This window comes from Gossypium arboreum, chromosome 12 (assembly GCF_025698485.1).
Source record: "Gossypium arboreum isolate Shixiya-1 chromosome 12, ASM2569848v2, whole genome shotgun sequence".
In the NCBI taxonomy this organism is placed as follows: domain Eukaryota; kingdom Viridiplantae; phylum Streptophyta; class Magnoliopsida; order Malvales; family Malvaceae; genus Gossypium; species Gossypium arboreum.
In genome coordinates, this window is record NC_069081.1 from 90,845,118 (window position 1) to 90,860,078 (window position 14,961).

The 14,961-nt window shown below is 26.6% G+C and overlaps 1 protein-coding gene across 1 annotated transcript; it reads left to right on the forward strand.

Annotated features, from left to right (window-relative positions):
- Positions 1 to 1,050: 1,050 nt before the first annotated feature.
- Positions 1,051 to 14,165, forward strand: LOC108478433 (phospholipase A1 PLIP1, chloroplastic). The gene is made up of 6 exons (XM_017780891.2): positions 1,051 to 1,818; positions 4,987 to 5,106; positions 11,531 to 12,172; positions 12,337 to 12,852; positions 12,963 to 13,439; positions 13,512 to 14,165. Exons 3-6 carry the CDS (start codon positions 11,564 to 11,566, stop codon positions 13,929 to 13,931), a joined length of 2,022 nt encoding a protein of 673 aa, XP_017636380.1. The 5' UTR covers positions 1,051 to 1,818; positions 4,987 to 5,106; positions 11,531 to 11,563; the 3' UTR covers positions 13,932 to 14,165.
- Positions 14,166 to 14,961: the final 796 nt, after the last annotated feature.

A 14,961-nucleotide genomic window follows, 5' to 3' on the forward strand; every position in this document is an offset into this window, starting at 1 on the left:
TACTTCCTGTAACCCAGTTGACCAATTGAAGTTCTGTCCTCATAGATATAGGTTGTATTGTCATACCAACAAATATATATATATGACATTTAAGTGGAAGGTATTTTGTCCACGTCAAGGACATGTCCTCCATGGTGTGAGTCTATGAGGTCTTGGGCTCGTAAAGTCATGGGCTCACCAGTATTCTTCACTCGTAATATAATTTTAGTTTGTGGCTTTGATCAACAAAATTGACAGAATGTGAGACAAGCTCACTGTAGGTATAACAAGATTTAAGGTTGAGTGAAAAATTTGAAAAAGTAGAAAATTAATTCAAAACGTAGTGCATTTGGCTCAAGTTTTAAAAATTGATTCAATTTATACTTCAATTTTTTGGATCTGATTCAAATTTCCATTCGCAAACTAGGAAATTATAATTATACAAATCCAAATAAATTTTATTTTATAATTTATATATATTTAAGAAATAAACATTTTATATTTAAATTAATAAAAATAACTTATAAATTCTAAAAAACTAAAAATTAATTACATAAAAAATTAAGCCGATGAGCTTTTAAAACCAAAATACTACATTACATTCATAATTTTTCAAAATCAGTCCAAACCAAATTGTTACCTCTTTCTTAAAATTCAAAATCAATGTTGATTACATTACATCAATTGATTCGTGAACTGTTATCGAGCAATTGAACCAACAATTGAATTGAACTAAATTTTATATTTTTTAATAATTTATTTACATTAAATTGAACAAATTGTTCTGATAAAAATTAGTTGTCTAATTAATTCAACCACCAACCCATTCTAAAAATATTTTCTTTAATCTTAATGTTTTTTGAATCGACTAGTAATTAAACTTATCAAATCGTCAATTTATAATTTTGACTAATTCAATTAAAAAAACTTAAATTCATTAATTTAATTATTAATTCAATTATTTTTTAATCAATTTAATATTATTCTCCATATTAATACCTAAATTGATTGTCTAGTTAAAACATTATTGCTTAACTAGGAGGAAAACCTGAAAAAAAAATCCTCGAGAAAAAGGAAAACAGAGAATAAATTGAAAATCAATAAACCTTGTAAAAACACGAGAGATACAGATGCTGATAGCCCTTCTTCAGATGACGCGTGGTGATCCAACATTTTTGGTTAAAAGGCACATTGGGGGATAATCTTTGTCTATAGTGATACGTGGCGATTTCTAAGGTTACCACACAAAGGCTGGTTTTATTCAAATCAATTGATTTTCGTGCCTCCGTCGTAACAGGCGGTTGTAAATTGGCGGGAAATAAGGGATCGAGCAGAAAGACAGCCAATTAAAGGCTGGAAATGTGGCAGCACCTGGCAGTGGGGCGCTTCATGCAAACACACATTTGGCCGGCGAGGATCTACTGAATTTACGTTTCTACCCCTCTACTTACCATCATAATATCGCAAATGCCTTCGGAAAACAAGAAGGGCGTTTTAGTCATTTAAATCCATGTTTTGGAACGAACCTCTCATATTGTCCACGTGAATAGATTCTCTCAGACTGTGAGAGTCTTCTTCCTCCTCTGATTTTTTCATCCTTTTTTCTTTAATTATAAACAGATCTCACTTTCAAAAAAAAAAGGTCTGTTTCAATTTCGAAATTCAAAAAGATGCTCCCGTTTTTCAGCTTGTATTTTCTTCTCCGAATTCATCAATTTTGACTCAGCTTTCAAGTTTTCTTTTCTCTTTTACGTTTCTCATATCTATCGGTTCCGATATTGCGATCCAGCATTGTACGATCTCTCCTTAGCATTGTCGTCGATCTCCTCCTAAACTAAGGTACATTTCATTACTTCCTACTTTTACTAATTTCTACTCTGTTTTAATGAAAGACATTGCTAAATTCTTGATGAAGATCATAACTTTGAAATGAATTTATCGTTTTCTCGTGAAAAAAAAAAAGTTATACAATAGCTAACCTTCTTCTTTTTTTCTTTCTTTCTTTTTGGCGGCTCATCCACGTGCATTCATTCGCGAAATGTTGAAATAAATTATTGTTTTTTGTTGAATATATAAAAGGACTGAGAGGACTCTGATCATGCATGTAAATAGGTAATATATATGGCTAAAAAAGTATATTTAAGACTTAATTGTTTTAGATATATAAGTCACACTAACATCTAATTATTGAAATTTATCAAATAATTTATGGTTAATATTTGAAATTTTATTTTCAACATTGTTTTGATAATTATTTTTATTTTTATTTAATATAAAATTTAAAAAAAATGATTGGATATGATAAGTAGGTAAGCAGTGAAGATGATAAATTGATTTTATTTTATTAAAAATTAAACTAATTTATTTTTTAAAAGATAGATATTTAAATCATCATATTTACCTCTTATAAAAACTTTCTAAAATAATAAAAATATTATATTAATAAGATTAAAATTAAAAATAAATCATATTTAAAATTAATATTTACTTTTATTAAAGAACATAATTATATTTTAAACTTATATTTACTAATTTATCAAATAAATTTTTAATATAAATTTAACACTTACAAAATTTATTAATAAAAATTAAATACTCAATTTTTCAACATTTAATTTTTCTTATTATTAGTTCTATTCTTCAATGTAATTAATTCAGAAATTTACATGTTATAAACGGTGGTAAATCGAAAAATTGTTTTTGGGAGTTAAAATTAAATTATTTATTTATCATAAAAATATAATTTCATAATTTTAATAGTCTATATTTTTATAATTTTAAATAATTAAATTATTTTTATCATTTTAAAAAGTTAAAATATAATTTCACTAATATTAATTTAAAATTTTATAAATTAAAAATATTTAAATAAAAACATTTCCAGCTCTGCCACGTGGTGCAAAACATATTTTGAAATGATTATATACAATAATCATAATAGTAAATAAATGCACTAAAATGATGAGTTGGAGTATTAATTATTATAAGTTACGTTATATAGAAGATTAATCATATTGGTTAGAAATTAAAGGTGGGCTAGTCCATTAAATTGGTATATTAACACGTGGCGCGCATGCAAAAGCAAGCCACTTTGCTACTTTGGGGGCTTATTAAAGCCCAAGTGTCCAACCATGAAAAAGCCTTTTATTGATGGTGGGTGGGAGTTGATACAGATTTCCTTCTTTTACTTTGGGTTAATTTCACCGAAAGTCCTCAAAGCATGATCCAAATTTTAAATTAACTTTCAAACTTTAATACGATAAATTGAGTCTTAAAAGTATCAAATATCATATCAATTCTCTTCTATTAGTCTAGCCATCAATTTAAGTGTTAGACCTAAAAAATTTTTAAGACACATTGATCAAAATATAAACATACGTGTTTTTATTACATGGACAATTTAAATTTAGTAAATTAAATAAAATGAAATAGCCTTATTAAATTTTAGTGACATGTCTTATCTTACATATTTATAATTTTATCAACATATTTTAAATATATAACATATTGTCAATTTTAGTCTTTTAAAACTAAATTTGGCTCTTAATCTTTAAAAATAGTAGAATTTGGCATTCAACCTTTCAAAAAGAATTGAGTTGTTGCTTTCTAATGGAAATATTGATTAAATAATTAATTTTTAAACATGACAGTCCGCATAACAATCCACATGTACTTCATGTTAATTTTTAAAATTTTTATGAACTTTTTTATTTTATAACTTTTACATTATTTTTAACATGACATATAAGATAAATAGTGTAATGTCAAGATGAAGCATACATGGATGGTCAAACTGGTTGTCACCTTAACATCATTGAAAGTTGATGTTTTAGTCAATATTTTCGTTAAAGATAAATTATTTTACTTTTTAAAAAACTTAATAACTAAATTTAACTAAAAAAGGAGATAAATTGACAAAACTATAAACATTAACAGCTAAATTTGATATTATTCCTAAATATACTTACATCATATACAAACTAGCATTTAATGTCTATATTAAAAGTTAAGCTTCAAAATAACTTAATTGATATAATACTAATACTAATATTAATATTTTGAGGATTTAATTACAATATTTTTAAAATTTAGAAGGTAATAAAATGAGGATATTTACTAAAATTCTTCTATTAAATATTTAGTTCCATCAGTCTCTGCTTAGTTCATGATTTTGATTGAATGAAAACTACTAATATTTATGAAGATAATTCTAGATAAGAAAGCATAGGTACTTCCGGTTTAATTTAGAGCTTGGAAAATATGAAATATATCTATTTCAAAGACGGTGGCCCCAAGCTCGATGGCTCCAAAGGGCAAGGTTTGAAAGTTTAACGGGGATTTCAAAACTAGAAATTTGAATAAATAATATTACGTAAATATTGTAACATTGCAACAAACACTGGAGTTTTTTAGGCTTTGGATTCTTGAAACATTTCAATATTTATTAATTTTAGGATAAAATAACATTTAGTCCTTAAATTTAGTAATTTCTTTCATTTTGATCCTTAAACTTTTTCTCCCATATTAATTTTAGATTATGACAGTTTTGTTTTTTCAAATTGGTCTCTACATTAAGATTTTCTAAAGGCATGATGACGGGCACTCTCAAATGATGTCATTTTTCAAAATTTTGTTTAAAAGTTAAAAAATCTTTATAATTCTTCAATAATTTGTTTTATATTTTATACTATATATAAAATTTAAACATTTTGAAGTGATGATGTGGTATAATATTAAAGTGCTATATCATCCCACTTTAATGGGATTTGAGTTTAAAAACTAAAATTTTTTAAGTCCACATTAGTCGCTGATAATTTTGAAAATTAAGGACAAATTTGAAAAAGTAACCAAAACCAAAGAATAAATGTTGTTTTATTCCTTAATTTTTATATACTCTAATCCGTTAAAACATTAAAAAGGATTGCAAAATATCGTACTCTTAGTTGTTGGACTTGGCAATGCATGACGGACGACAGTAAATATTTTATTTGCGATTTTTGGCTAAAGGGATTGAGCAGCGACGACGGGGATTTTCAAGAATGGAGGATATTCCTTGTTTTGAAGTAATGAATACCGAAAAATATGGCCATCGAGATCAACAACAGTAGTGTCTTTGTTTCTTTCCAGGTACGTGACGAAATTTAATTTCTTATGCTTAATATATTATTTCATATAACATATTTTTATTTATATATTATCTATATTTAACAAAAGTTGTATATATTGATATTAAAAATAATAGTATTAATTAATTCGAGTTTTAAAGTTTGATTTAATAAAAGTTAATTGAAAATATTATTAAGTTTAAAATTTGTATTATTTTGTACGATTAATATTTTAATATTACAGCTGTTATATTTTATATTTCATTCATATATATATATAATGCATGTTAAATTTAATATTAATTAAAAAATTCTAATTATTTATTTTATTTAAAAAAATTAACCGTTCAATATATATTAATATATATAATATTTTAGATCGATATGATCTTGATATCAAATTGATTCAAAATTTTACATACTTGATAAGTACAAATTATATCAATAAATTCAATAGTTAAGTCTTTAAAATATTAATTGTATAAAGAAATACAAAATGGTGTAAAATTAAGGCATAATGACTTTTTTATCCTCTAATTTTATTAAAAAAAAGTACCCAAAAGGCATTTTAACCTTCCATTTATTTTTTTTTCTTCTTTTAGTTTTTGAATTTGTATTTTTGTCAAATCACCACAAATGGATAGTAAAGTTAACTTGAATGACATTTCAGCATTTAATTAATTTTAAAATTTTAAAATATTTAAAAATAATTTTAATAATTCTTAATTCTTAAAAATAATTTTATATATTTTAAATTTTAAAAAATAAATTAAATGTTTATTTGTCATCCACATGAATGACACGTCAAAAAGTTAAAAACAGTAACTTTTTCATCCATTTTGAGATGATTTGATAAAAAGCGCAAGTTTAAGAGGTCAAAAAGGTGAGAATTAAAAAAAAATTAAAGTTGGAGGACTAAATAAGTTATTATTATTAAAACTGAAGCATTTTATACCAAGTAAGTGGATCATCCCAATTTAGTGTTAATTAGGAAAATCATTGGGTGTTGTGTGGTTTGATTTTATTATTATTTTAAAACAGTGATATTTTTATAATTTATTGATTGTTATTTTCGTTTAATTTTATTTTTAAACATATAAAAATTTTAATAAATTTATTAATCTTCACCGAAATTGATTTTATCTTTAATTAAAAGGTAAAGTTGAAATGATATTTACTAAGAAATAAAAGAAATATTTTATAAAATAATTTAACTTTAATTAGTTTTATAATAAAAATATAAAATTGGGTTTTATATATCATCTTAAAAATACATTACTAAATAAATAATATAATATTATTGTTTAGATTAATTTAAACTAATTTATTTTATTAATAAAATTTAATATAAGATTAAGTCATTATTATAATATAATTGTGTGGTTAATGTTTTTTTAAAGATATATAGTTGTTTTATTTAACTATTCTAATATTAAATTTTAGTTTTATAAATGTTTTGAAATTTTATATTGTCATTTTAAAATTTTATTTAATAAAAGTGTTTAAAATTATAATAATAAATTCTTATCAAATTAAAAATTATTAAAACTTTCAATACTCAAATTTGAAATATTCACTATATCAACATCGTTAAACCAAAATAAATTACATAAAAAGTTGATGATGTTGCATATGCTGACAATAAAAAATAAAAGAAAAAGAAAACAGTAAGTCCAAAATAAAATAGGAGTATTGAAAACCCAAAAATATTAATAACATCACACATAAAAAGCAAATTAAATACATGATAAATTTTTGTATAATCAATCTGAAAAGAAAAATAAATAAATAATTAAAAATAACTTATGATTGTTTATAACATGAATAATTAGTAATCAATAGATACCACCGTACAATTTTTAATAATTTTTTACAATTTTTATAATTCTTTTCTAATTTTCAATAAAATTTAAATATTTTAAATATTTATATTAAAATTTAATCATTTTTATAAGTTTTATTGATTTTTATTTTTAATTTTTTTTTTTGCCACATGTCACACTGTCGTTGTGACACGTGTTGGCTTTAATTGAAAAAAATAAAGGTGATTTAAGTACCCGATTGAGTGTAAAAGAAAAAAGAAGAAGCAATAGTTTAATTGCTATTTTGAAAAAAATTGAGGACTTTTTTGATGCATTTTAAATGTCCAAATACCCAATTGAATGTAAAAAAAAAAAAGACTGAATTACTTTTTTTTTAAATTTAGGGCTTTTATACTTTTAAACCAAGATTCATATCCTATCTATACAAATCCTAGTACAATTTTCTATAAACATTTAAGATAATATTATATATATATATATATATTAAAAATTATATTATAAAAATTATTAACAAAGTTCAATGAAATAAACTTAAAACTAACTTAAAAGATGATTTAATGGATTATTTAAAATTTTAGGATCATTGCTCAATGAAATACAATTGTATGTCTTTTAAGTTTAAACATGCAATTCAAGTTTAATTACTTCAAATATTAATGACCATAACAAATAATACTCTAAATCAAATTAATATTTTAATTAAAATTTATTTTAAAATTCATAGAGAGTAAAGGAGTTTATAATTCAAGTTCTTTAAATAAAAATTTACTGAATTCATATGATTAAATTAAATAACCAACCCTTCATAATGTTACATCAATTTAATAACATTCTAAATCTAATTTCAGTATTTTATTCTTTTTCAAATCTTCTAAATTCATGATATTAATGCTCAAAAGCATAAACAACATAAATGATACTGATACGAATAAAAAAATAACTGTTGCCCTTAAAAGATTTTACTGTTACCTTTTTAAATTCTGATTATTGAAAATGATTATTAAAAGAAAATGTATTAACTGAACGTGCTTTCACACACTCCTTTCAAAATTAACTTATTTTCCTAAATTTTAAAAAAGAAAGTGGCATATAAGACTAATTTAGCCTAAACTATATCCCTTATCTTGTGAATTTCTTTAAATTAAGAAACTCTAAAAGCTTACTAAAATAGTGAATAAATTGACATTGGTGAGCTATGGAAGTGTTTTTAAGTTAATATGAGATTAAAATTAACCTTTTAATTTCTTTAAGTATACATAAAAGTATGTATCTTTTATTTTTTTAATTTATTTTTAAAAATATATCTAAGTGTATGTCTTTTATTTTATTAATTTATTTGTAAATTAAAATTCTATTTAGGACTAATAATTTTTATTTAAAAAATAACGGGGTAAATTATAAGATTTTAAGTTTACTCATAACATGATGAACTACTGAATAAACCATGGTGAGCTACTTATTTTCAAAGGTGCAAAGGCTAGGAAAGTTTGGGGAGGAAAAGTTCTGATTATTATTTCTATTTTTCATATAATATATATTATTATATATCAATAATATATAAAATAATTTTAAACGTCTTCTCTTATGAAATTTTTGTCAAATAAAATTAAATGAGAAACTCTAAAAGCTTATAAAAATAGTGAAGAAATTGACTCTCTCATATATATTATATATCAATAATATATAAATAACTTTAAACTATAAGAACTCTCTCATAAACTTCTTCAGAAACTTTAGAGAGTTTATTTAAATAGTGAAGAAATTAACAATTATTTATAAAAAAATAAAGAAAATAAGTCTTTTTTGTACTCTTTTATTTTATAACATAAATATTATTAATAGTCTATGATGTGAAAAGAAAAAGTTTGTAACGCTAAGATGGGCCACGAAAGCTAAGATAAAATTGAAAATGACATTTCTCTCATATTATTACAATACATAATGTAATATTTTGGAGAGAAAAAAATTCATATCGAATTCGAAGTGCTATGCTATTATTACTTATTATTTCACATTTCATATGACAAAGGCATAGTCTTCTTTTTTCTTTCCATCAAATAAAAAAATTCATTGGTGTCGAGCGCGAAAGAATGCTAGACGTTTAGTAGTTTCTCCGATTGAAAAGATATGAGTTATAAGACTGTATTTGTTTTATTAGTTTATTTGTAAAATAAAAAAAATCTATTGAGGATAAATGACATAGTAATTTTTATTTAAGAAAAAAGGATAATGGGTAAAAATTATTTTTTTACTAATAATCATTCTTGTTTTAAACTAATCACAAAACTTTAAAAAATATTAATTAATTTAAAATAAAGAGTAATTCATGTGGTAAAACGTTAGGTTGTTCACATCAACTAAGGCTTGAGATTTTGTAATATATAATATATATATATACACGATATATAGGTATATATAAATAAATATATATAAATTAGATAAATCATATTCATTGTTAAAAAAAATAAATACAAAAGAGTGTAAGGGTTTGAATAAAAAAAGAAAAATATTGGAAAATTTTTGAAGTAAATGAAAAGAAAAGAAAAACATTTATTAGACTTAATTAATATCTTAAAGTAAATATATACTTTAAAAAATTAGTTAAGAATATATATATTTCATCCTTATTTAATTAAAATACTAAATTAACATTATGTAATTAATCAAAAGACCAAAATAACTTTTGTAGAAATAAAAATAACTTAAAAGGATGACTTTAACCTATTTATTCTAATGGCTTTCAGAGGGCTGATTTTTCACATAAGCTAGGGTTCTAGGAATTTGTAATATAATATAAATATATATATATGATATATAGATGTAATTATAAAAAACAATATACAGAAATATAAAAGTAAAGACAAATAAATTAAATAAATTGTACTCATCGTTAAAAATAAATATAAAAACAGAGTATGGTTTTGAATAAAAAATATTTAAGGTTTTGAATAAGAAAAAGAAAAATATTGGAAAATTTTTGAAGTAAATGAAAAGAAGAAAGTGGTGAAAAAAACTTTTATTAGACTTAATTAATACTTTAAAGTAAATATATGCTTTAGACAATTTTTTTTTTACATAATTACCTATCATTCTCTCCTAAACTCATAAATAGGAGGGTAGTTTATTTCAGTGCACTCGAACTCACGTCTTTTTATATTAATAATAATATCCATGTCCATCAAGCTAAAATTACATGCTTTTAACAAAATTAGTTATATATATATTCATCTTTGTTTAATTAAAATATAAAATTAACCTTATATAATTACTGAAAAGATCAAAAATAACCCATAAAAGTTAAAAAAAAAAGCTTGAAAAGGACGATTTTAACCTATTTATTCTAATGGCTCTCGAAGGAGGTAGTTTTATATTATACATAAATTATGAATATGTTTAACTCTGGGTTTAATTTATTAAACATTAGTTTAATGGCTGTGAATTTTATTTTTTTTTGGATTTTATGTTAATTTGGTGAAAATTAATTAAAGATTTCCTGTTCCAATCACGCTTGTTTCTTATTTATTTTTCCTTAATTTACAAATTTACAGTTATAAAATAGATACTTCACCTTAGCCCTACTTTCGTCTTAAACATGACTACTTCAAGGGAACAAGCCACGAAATTGGTGACAGCTATCTGAAATTGGACTCTTCAAAATAAACATTGGATGAGATCATTTTTAAAAAAAAGGTTTAATTTTGTCCCCAGTCCTAGTACACTTCGGATTTTTAAAATTTAGCCTCTTAGCTTTTAGTTTCAAAATTTTAATCCTCTACTTTTATTATTTAAAAATTAAAATTCAATTGATAATACTATTAACTGACTTCTGCTATTATTTAAATTTAACAAAAATCAATGTTATGAATTGGATTTTAATTTTAAAATTGGACTAGTAGAGGGATTAAAGCATGGAAAACAAAGGACTAAATTTTAGAAATTTGGATAGTACAGAGATTGGTGGCATATTGAAACCAAAAGTTAAATAAAGGCTAGATTGTAGATGATGTTTCTTGTCCTAATGAAAGTAGTTGAAGTCTATGGGAAAAATAGAGCAGAGTAGTTGAAATCTTATAGAATCAAACAAGCAATACATCATAGATTTCATCGACACTAATGTTTTGTCCCACCGATGTTTTTGGAATCCCGCACACAGTTGAACCGATCAAATTATCAATTCTCGATCCGATAGTTTGTCCAGTATAAATAAAATAAATTATTAAAAATATATAAAATCCAGTTCAACCGGTTTATTATTTTAATTCAATTGATTTTTTTTACTTTATTTCGAATTGATATATTGATAGATTCTTGATTCAGCTGATCAATCCAACTCGATTCTAAAAACACGGGTTGAAACATATTCAATTGTTGGGTCAAAACAAAAAAAAAGCATCGTCTTTGTTCCATGATCGATATGGATAAGAGAACACAATCTCGTATATAAACTGGGCATATTATAGCTAAACATCATCACAAATTTTTTGGTAAAGTCTAACACTAGTTTCGTTTGCTAATTTGGTTATTACAGAACAAAACTTATGCATCTTTAAACCCTTGTTGTTATCGCATACACTGTCCCTTATAATGTTCCTTACCAATTTCCCGTTGCTCACTCTTCTGTAGGAAAAGTTATGTTATTTTTCTGATTGAAAAGCTATGGCATGCGCATCCATGGCTGTCCCTACCTCTCGAGTCGCCTCGAAGGCGAAAGAGGAAGAGATCAACGGGCTTCGAAGATTGGATTCCAGCATGAATAAAGCTGGCATTCGAAGGTCTTATTCTGATAATCACCTTTGTTGTTCTATTAATCGGATACGTGCCGCTGCATCGACGAAGCCGACCATGACAAAGAGCAGTTCGGTCGGGATCCTTCCATCGTTGCTGCCGGTTCAAATATCAAGTTCCATAATTCCAAACTCAGTTAGGTCGTTTTTGTTCGACGACAATGATGATGAAGAGGAGGAAATAAAGAGGGCGAATTGGGTGAATAGGTTGCTGGAAGTTCATAGTCGTTGGAAACATAGACAAATAGAAGATGGTGTTGAAGGAGGTGAAATATATGATGAGAACGAAAACGATGGCAATGAAGATGAACATGAAGGTGGCTGCGAAGTGAACTACAACTCCGATGAAGAAGGAGACGAAGTGGTGTACGACCGTGAATCGTTCTCGAAATTATTAGTTCGAGTTCCATTGTCTGATACCAAGCTGTTTTCTGAGCTTGCCTTCTTATGCAACATAGCTTATGTCATACCAAAGATTGAGGTATGCATCTTCCGTTCTAGCAATTATGTATTAAAATTTGAAACTACTAGTTTATTCTGGTATTCATATATATATATATATATATATATATATGTAAATATGTGTACGTGTGTGCGCGCACGTGTGCTTCATTCTCGCATTCATATATATGTGTGTGTGTGCAGGGAATGGAGTTAAGAAAATATTACGGTCTAAAGTTTGTGACATCGTCTATCGAAAAGAAAGCGGAAGTGGCTACGATCAAGGCCAAAATGGATCAGGATTCTATTCGTGTACCTGTTGCTACCCCAAAAAGTACTGAGTTGGAGAAAGTTAAGGGTACTGAGACGAAGCGTCTGATCAGCCTATCTGCTGTTTATGAGATTGCTGCTTCGGCTGCGTACTACGTTCAGTCACGAGCAAAGGGTCTTTTGTCCCCTGGATTTAAGTCACCAGTGGAAGATGAAAGGGATTCGCGTAGATCCGGGGATGAGCATGAAATGGAAGGGGAGAATTCGCCTCGAGTATATAACTCGGAGGTGGCTGCATACATGGCAGCATCGGCGATGACTGCGGTGGTTAGATCTGGGGAGAAGGAAAAACAAGAGACGGCAAAGGACCTTCAGTCTCTGCAGTCATCACCTTGCGAATGGTTTGTTTGCGACGAGTTGAGCACGTATACTCGCTGTTTTGTAATTCAGGTAGGCAGTTCATATTGATAGGTCAGCACGGTTCAAGCCAGCCATGTTGTTGTGAAGACCCGATTATCGAACCGTGATGTTTGATAGGTTATATTTGTTCGTATTTGCAGGGGTCCGACTCTCTAGCATCGTGGCAGGCGAACCTTTTGTTCGAGCCTTCTACATTTGAGGATACTGATGTGCTTGTTCATAGAGGAATTTATGAAGCTGCAAAAGGCATATATGAACAATTCTTGCCTGAAATTATGGATCATCTAAATCGGCACGGGGACCGTGCGAAGCTTCAATTCACCGGTCATTCCCTTGGGGGAAGTCTTTCTCTTTTAGTTAGCTTAATGTTGTTAGCTAAGAAAGTCGTAAAGCCTTCTGCTCTTCGACCGGTTGTCACTTTTGGGTCACCGTTTGTGTTTTGCGGAGGTCAAAAGATACTAGAAGAATTCGGGTTAGACGATAACCATGTTCATTGCGTGATGATGCACCGAGACATCGTCCCTAGAGCCTTTTCCTGCAAATATCCGAACCATGTTGCTATTGTCCTCAAGCGTTTGCCTGGTTCCCTCCGATCTCACCGTTGTTTGCTCAAAAATGTAAGTACCATCTTAAACGTTTTGAAATTGGAAAAAAGCCCAATTCATCATTTCATTGTTGTTTTGATGTAGAAACTTTTGTACACTCCGCTTGGGAAACTATTCATTGTCCAACCGAGCGAGAAGTCGTCTCCGCCACACCCCCTACTCCCTCTCGGAACCGCTCTTTACGAATTAGACAAGACACATAACGGATACTCCACGAAAGCACTTAAGGCTTTCCTCAATTGTCCTCATCCATTGGATACCCTCAGTGATCTTACGGCATATGGCTCAGAAGGTACTATTTTACGAGACCATGACTCGAGCAACTACTTGAAAGCAATCAATGGGGTCTTAAGGCAACACAAAAAGACCGTCCCGAGCCTCACGACGAGGACAGTATCGGATACAAGCTTATTATGGCCGTTGCTCGTTTCACCATCCCCTCGCACATGGAACCATCATAGACAAATGATGTTCTCAAACAAGGAGATAATGACTGGTGTCTAAGTTCCTTCTTTGATATGCAAATGATGTTAATAGCATACACATACACATATATATATAATATATATCATCTTTAATCTCCCTCCCTAACTTTTCATGACATTGAAGGGGAAGAAATAGGGAAAAAATGAAACATGTACATCACTGAACTTATAATTAGTCATTTGCTGTGTCTCATTGTGATTTATACTAATACTGTTTTATGTGTTAATAAGATGTAAATGTTTTGGTCGACAACAGGAAGCTTTGTATACAAAACTGTATTATAATTTTTGTAATGTTTTTCCTTGGTTAAAGTACCTAGAAGGTCCTTGTATTATAGGGACTGGATCAAATTAGTCTCTCTATTCTAATTTGGCCTTATTTGAATTTTTTTAACAGTACAGAAATTAAATTGATCCATTTAAAAGTAGAGAGACTAATTTGATCAAGTCTTTATAATATAGGGACCATGTAGGTACACTCACCCATAATCATCTATAATCAACTCTATACTCTTCACAAATTTGGAATTCAATCCTAGGACTTTTATTTTTAAGAATTTAATCACTTTATTTTTCAGATTTTAAAATTCAAGTCCAATTATTAACATGGTTATTTTTTATTAAATATGTTGGTCCGACATTTTAAAATTAAAACTTATTTGATAGTCATGTATCTAAAAAATAACCTTATAATAAATCTAAATTTTAAAATCTAACAAATAAATTTACTAAATTTCTAGAAATAAAAATATAATGATTAATTTTAAATTTTAAATTACATAAATTTATGGCATATTCAAACCAAAATAAATTTATAGGGTTAGTAGATTTTAAGATTTTAAAATATTTTTAAATTTAAATTTATTTAAAAATATAATATAATACATATATTTTTAATTTTTAACAATATTTTGAACAATGAATTGAAATTTTGGATCGAGTAAAGACAAGTTCGACCCAACCCAACTCATGGATAAATTTATGTTTTACCACTCATATTCGATTTTATTTAGTACAAAATTATTATAAAATATTTTTAATATGGAATA

What these genes read in the sequence shown, in the direction of transcription:
- LOC108478433 (XM_017780891.2), top strand. Translation starts at nt 11,564, where the DNA reads ATGGCATGCGCATCCATGGCTGTCCCTACCTCTCGAGTCGCCTCGAAG. An exon ending in ATGTCATACCAAAGATTGAG is followed by an intron (nt 12,173 to 12,336) that starts GTATGCATCTTC and finishes GTGTGTGTGCAG; the next exon opens with GGAATGGAGTTAAGAAAATA. An exon ending in ACCGTTGTTTGCTCAAAAAT is followed by an intron (nt 13,440 to 13,511) that starts GTAAGTACCATC and finishes GTTTTGATGTAG; the next exon opens with AAACTTTTGTACACTCCGCT.